The sequence below is a fragment of the Drosophila eugracilis genome, unplaced genomic scaffold (assembly GCF_018153835.1).
Source record: "Drosophila eugracilis isolate 14026-0451.02 unplaced genomic scaffold, ASM1815383v1 contig_2020, whole genome shotgun sequence".
Lineage (NCBI taxonomy): Eukaryota > Metazoa > Arthropoda > Insecta > Diptera > Drosophilidae > Drosophila > Drosophila eugracilis.
In genome coordinates this window covers 152836-158444 of record NW_024572890.1, presented here as the reverse complement: position 1 = coordinate 158444, position 5609 = coordinate 152836, and the positions used below count along the sequence as shown (strand labels likewise).

Here is a 5609-nt window from a genome sequence, read left to right as displayed (position 1 = left end):
TCTTGTTTTATTTATTTATATATAAATATATATTCCAATGAAATTTGATAAATATATATATTTATTTATTTAATTTCTTTGATGACATAATCTATAACCTGCACAAAAAGTCATAAAAATTTGTTTTTTATTTAAGCTCCTCAACAAAATTTTCTTCCAAATCTGTTATCATCTTGGCATCGTCTAATGTTTCGAAATCTTTTGGCAGAGTTGGTTTATATTGTCCAACATTGCCGCATGATGATGGCCCAGTATAGAAATCACTCCCTCTTGTATGAGAAGAGCCCAACGAGCCAGTGCAAAGTTTTTTAACATTTTGTGTAGATATATTTTCCATTGATAAATTTGTACAATTGACTTCATTGTAAAGTGAGTTGTCGGCATCTTTGGAAGGAACTAAGTTTTGATCTTTATCGTTGATGTCACACTGACCGAAAGGTGTACATGATAAACATTTCGAATTTTTTAAATCGAAAATGTTTGTGGTGCCCAAATGTATTAACGTAAAATTGTCAGTACCCGGTTCTAACCGAGTATCCGCCTTTTGAGCTCGAAGCATTGGTTCCAAATCTTTAAGGTTATAAGTTTTTCGTAGCGCAATACTATTAACGAATAAGTTTGATTCGTTTAAAAGACCCAAAATAATTTCGGTAGGCGCAGGACATCTATAGTTTTGCGATTTCAATAAAAATTCAAAAGAATTATAAATTTTCGAAAGATAATTCCAGGTGCTATTCAAATTTTGATTTTTAGTGGGTTCTGTATGCATAAGAATACTACTTTCTAACAAAGTGTTGTGCACGTCCTAAAAAATATATATAATAATATATATATAAAAAAGTAAACTTTTTAATGTGTAAAAAATACTTTTCTTGAAAAGTTGTGGTTTTAACAAATGACCAGAAGACAATAAGAAATTTTGCAGACAGAACATAGCATGCTGGCGAAGCAAGCCAGATTCTTCGTTACCGATTGGCTGCTCGAACATAGAAAATCCATTTTCGGTTGAACGTTTCCCCTTTAATCTTGATTCGGCTCTCTTGAATATATGATTGATATGTTAGTATTAAAATTAAAATGAATTAATTATTTGAATATATTTACATTTATTAGAGTAGTTTTTTGCTGATATGGAATTAAATCATCCAATACTTCTTTAATCGGGATATCCGAAATTATTTGGCAGTGGCTTCGTTCTTGTAGGATAGAACACAACGATGATATTACTTTATATACAACTATGCGTACCCTCCTAAAAATGCAAACGATGAGACAATATTTACACATATGTACATATACATATGTACTGATACCCCTAAAGAGGTAATTAAATAAAGGTCGTATTCTGCCAAACCTTACCTTACCTAAACCTAACGACAACAGTCGTTACACAAAAAAGCAAAAATTCCAAATTGGAATTGAAGTCCTTCCGAACTGCTTTGATTAAGGCTTCACACTGCCTGACTGTATCCGGACCATCCAAAAAACTCTGTATATTCACCATTCGATCTTCCACTAGATCCGTCATATGGCACTTTACGTTTCGTGAAAGCTCTTAGATAGACGTTCTGCCGGACTTCTGGGTGGTAAAACAAACTATTTTTGTGGCTCTCTTCTCTTGGTCAAAAGAGTATTTTCGGTTGGGTGATTACCGGGCTAGTGTCCGTATATATATATATATATATATATTTTGTATATTCACCATTCGATCCTCTACCAGATCCGTCTTACGACACTTTATGTTTCGTGAAAGCACTTAGATAGGCATTCTGATTAGTGCCGATATCCTACCTGCCGGACTTCTGCATTGTAAAAAAAAAAATATTTGTGGCTCTCTTATGGCTCTTTGTGGCTCTTTAGCATGGTAAAACTTAGTGATTCAAGAGTATCTCCATATTGGTCACATGACATAATTCAGTATGATTATGATGTTCCCAGCTCTTATCTTCCACACCGTGCCATTTTGAAACCAGAAAACATTACCCATAATGGTTAATGTAATCTTCAATCAATCCAGCACTTCATTCGCCAGAAAACTTTCTGATTGGACGTTCCTTTACCACTATACCAGATGTTGATTAAAGTCACATCTCTGAGGGTCGATAAGGATACTGGCAGAGCATTCAATCAATGTATCCAGAATTCTGGCGAAATGGCATCAGGAGTACACTCAGCAACTCTTCAGTAGCGTCCAAAATGGACCAATTCAACAATTTTTATACCCGTTGGAAAGTATGTAACAGATAGAAGGAAGCGTTTCCGACCCTATGAAGTATATATATTCTTGATCAGGATCAATAGCGAAGTCGATTGAGCCATGCCCGTCTGTCCTTCCGTCCGTCCGTCCGTATGAACGCTGAGATCTCAGGAACTATTAGAGATACAAAGTTGAGATTAAGCATGAAGATTCTTGAGGTCTATACACAGCGCAAGTTTAGTATCAGCATCCTGCCACGCCCACTCTAACGCCCAGAAATCTTGATTCGGCTGTCTTGAATATATTATAGAAATGTTATTTTTAAAATTAAAATGAATTAATGATTTAAATATATCTACATTTTTTAATGTAGTTGGGTGATATGGAATTAAATCAACCAATATTTCTTTAATAAGGGTATCCAAAATTATTTCGCACTGGCTTCCTTGTTGTAGGGTAGAACACCACGATGATATTACTTTATACACAACTATGCGTACCCTCCTAAAAAATGCAAAAGATGAGACAATATTTAGTTTATATCAGCATCCTGTCACGCCCACAAATCACGAATAACTAAAATCTTTGAAATCTCAGCAACTATTAGTGCTAGAAAGTTGAAATTTAGTATGTATAATCCTTAGATGCCAGCGCGCCCTATGGTGGTACCATTATCCGGCCACACCCCTCATATGCCCATCAAGCTCAAAAGACGGTTTTCGCACTTTCTAGAAAAGCGGATATCTCGGTAACTATAAATGATAGAAAGTTCAGATTAAACGCCCTAAATGCGAATTGTTTTACCCAATTAGCCACGCCTACCATAACGCCCACAAAACCCGGAAAACCAAAAATGAAAAAATTTTGGGAACTATCAGAGCAAGAAAGTTGTGCTTAAGAATACGTATTTAAGAGATGCCACTGCAACTTTATCTTGCAGCCCACACAAACGCCCACAAACCGCGGAAAAATGTGGCGTCCATAATATTATAGTGTATGTCTTCGTTTGACCTTGTATAACAAATTTTAGTCAATCTCTACCGATTTACCAAAGATTTTTTAACTCGGAACTGTATTTCGCTATTTATAAAGAAATTTAGGTTCTATGGCGCTTTGGAAATTTCCACTAGCAATATTAATATTGTAAAATTGTGTAAAACAGTAACGGGTATCTTATAGTCGCCGGACTCGACTATATCTTTTCCTCTTGTTTTATTTATTTATATATAAATATATATTCCAATGAAGTTTGATAAATATATATATTTATTTATTCTTCTTTGATGACATAATCTATAACCTGAACACAAAGTCTTAAAAATCTGTTTTTTATTTAAGCTCCTCAACAAAATTTTCTTCCAAATCTGTTATCATCTTGGCATCGTCTAATGTTTCAAAATCTTTTGGCAGAGTTGGTTTATATTGTCCAACATTGCCGCATGATGATGGGCCAGTATAGAAATCACTCCCTCTTGTATGAGAAGAGCCCAACGAGCCAGTGCAAAGTTTTTTAACATTTTGTGTAGATATATTTTCCATTGATAAATTTGTACAATTGACTTCATTGTAAAGTGAGTTGTCGGCATCTTTGGAAGGAACTAAGTTTTGATCTTTATCGTTGATGTTACACTGACCGAAAGGTGTACATGATAAACATTTTGAATTTTTTAAATCGGAAATGTTTGAGGTATCCAAATGTAATAACGTAAAATTGTCAGTACCCTGTTCTAACCGAGTACCCGCCTTTTGAGGTCGATGCATTAGTTCCAAATCCTTAATGTTATAAGTTTTTCGTAGCACAATACTTTTAACGAATAAGTTTGATTCGTTTAAAAGACCCAAAATAATTTCGGTTGGCGCAGGACATCTATAGTTTTGCGATTTCAATAAAAATTCAAATGAATTATAAATTTTCAAACGATAATTCCAGGTGCTATTCAAATTTTGATTTTTAGTGGGTTCTGTATGCATAAGAATACAACTTTCCAATAAAATGTTGTGCACGTCCTAAAAAATATATATCATATAAAAAAGTAAACTTTTTAACGTGTAAAAAATACTTCCTTTCAAAAGTTGTGGTTTTAACAAAGACCAGAAGACAATAAGAAATGTTGCAGTCAGAACATAGCATGCTGGCGAAGCAAGCCAGATTCTTCTGCTCGGTATTGGTGGACCGCGTACTGGGGGTTCCAGACGGAAGATCCATACTCTTAGATCGGACGAACGAGAGATAAAGAAAGAGAAATAAAGTTTTGGTCATTAAATTCTTTCGACCATCTTATTATAAAACCTAACACACCTCTGGCTTTGTTAACCATGGAAAATACGAGGTGTGTTCAAAAAGTAAGGTGACTCTTCAAATTTCGCGAATTTCAAATTTTTCGATTATCGATTTTTTTGTTTTGTTATATGGGTACACTCTTCCCTAACATCTGTACCAAGTTTCAATGGAACATCCTCTTTTGTTTGGTTGTGAGAGGCGTAAAGTTACAAGTTGTTTTGCGAGCTCGGCGATTTTTTGCTATCGAAAAATATGGATCAAAGGATTTGGATTTTTTGGCCAAAAACAACACCACAATAATGCCTCAGCCACCATATTCACCGGATTTGGCCCCATGTGACTTTTTCTTGTTCCCAAAACTGAAGATAATCGAAAAATTTGAAAAATTTGAAATTTGAAAAGTCACCTTACTTTTTGAACACACCTCGTATAACTTCTAAAAGGTTTCGATAATCGAAAAATTTGAAATTCGCGAAATTTGAAGAGTCACCTTACTTTTTGAACACACCTCGTATGTCGTCAGAAAATGTAAGTTTGGCATCCAAAAGGACACTAAGTCGTCTACTAGTTTAATTCTATCTAGGGTTACACCACAAAATGTATAAGTGGATATTGACGGCTTAGAGCGACTGAAGGTCATTACTTTACACTTAGAGCCGTTAAGATTTAGTACGTTTGCAGAGCACCAAAATTGAAAGTCAGATTGTAGTTTTCTCTGGTAGCACGCATCTTTATATTGAATACAAAGTTTCACATCATCTGCGTACATTAAAATAAAAGAATTTGTTAAAGCGATTGGAAAGTGATTTATGAATAATGTTCAAAATAGCGGACCTAAATGGCTTCCCTGAGGGACACCGGATGAAGCATAAATCGGACCAGACAAGATATCTTTAAATAAAACACGTTGCCTTCTACCAGTCAGATAACTTTCAACCCACCTAAGAAGATCGCATGGGAATCCGATAAATTCAAGTTTATGAACTAAAAGTGAGTGATTTACAGAGTCAAATGCTTTACTAAAGTCAGTGTAGATGACATCTGTCTGAAAACTTTTTCGGAACCCAGTGATGACATAAGAGGTAAATTCAAGTAAGTTTGTAGACCGTCGAGTCATAAAACCATGTTGAT

At 34.8% G+C, this 5609-nt stretch overlaps 1 protein-coding gene across 1 annotated transcript; it reads right to left on the bottom strand.

Annotated features, from left to right (window-relative positions):
- Positions 1–530: 530 nt before the first annotated feature.
- On the bottom strand, positions 531–3854 carry LOC108117671 (the record flags this gene model as incomplete). The annotated part of the gene is made up of 4 exons (XM_041817869.1): positions 3832–3854; positions 2557–2701; positions 833–1039; positions 531–706 (listed from the first exon to the last, which is right to left on the bottom strand). Coding segments are annotated over exons 1-4 (551 nt in total), but the record flags the coding sequence as incomplete, so codon positions are not given.
- Between the last annotated feature and the right edge of the window lie 1755 nt (positions 3855–5609).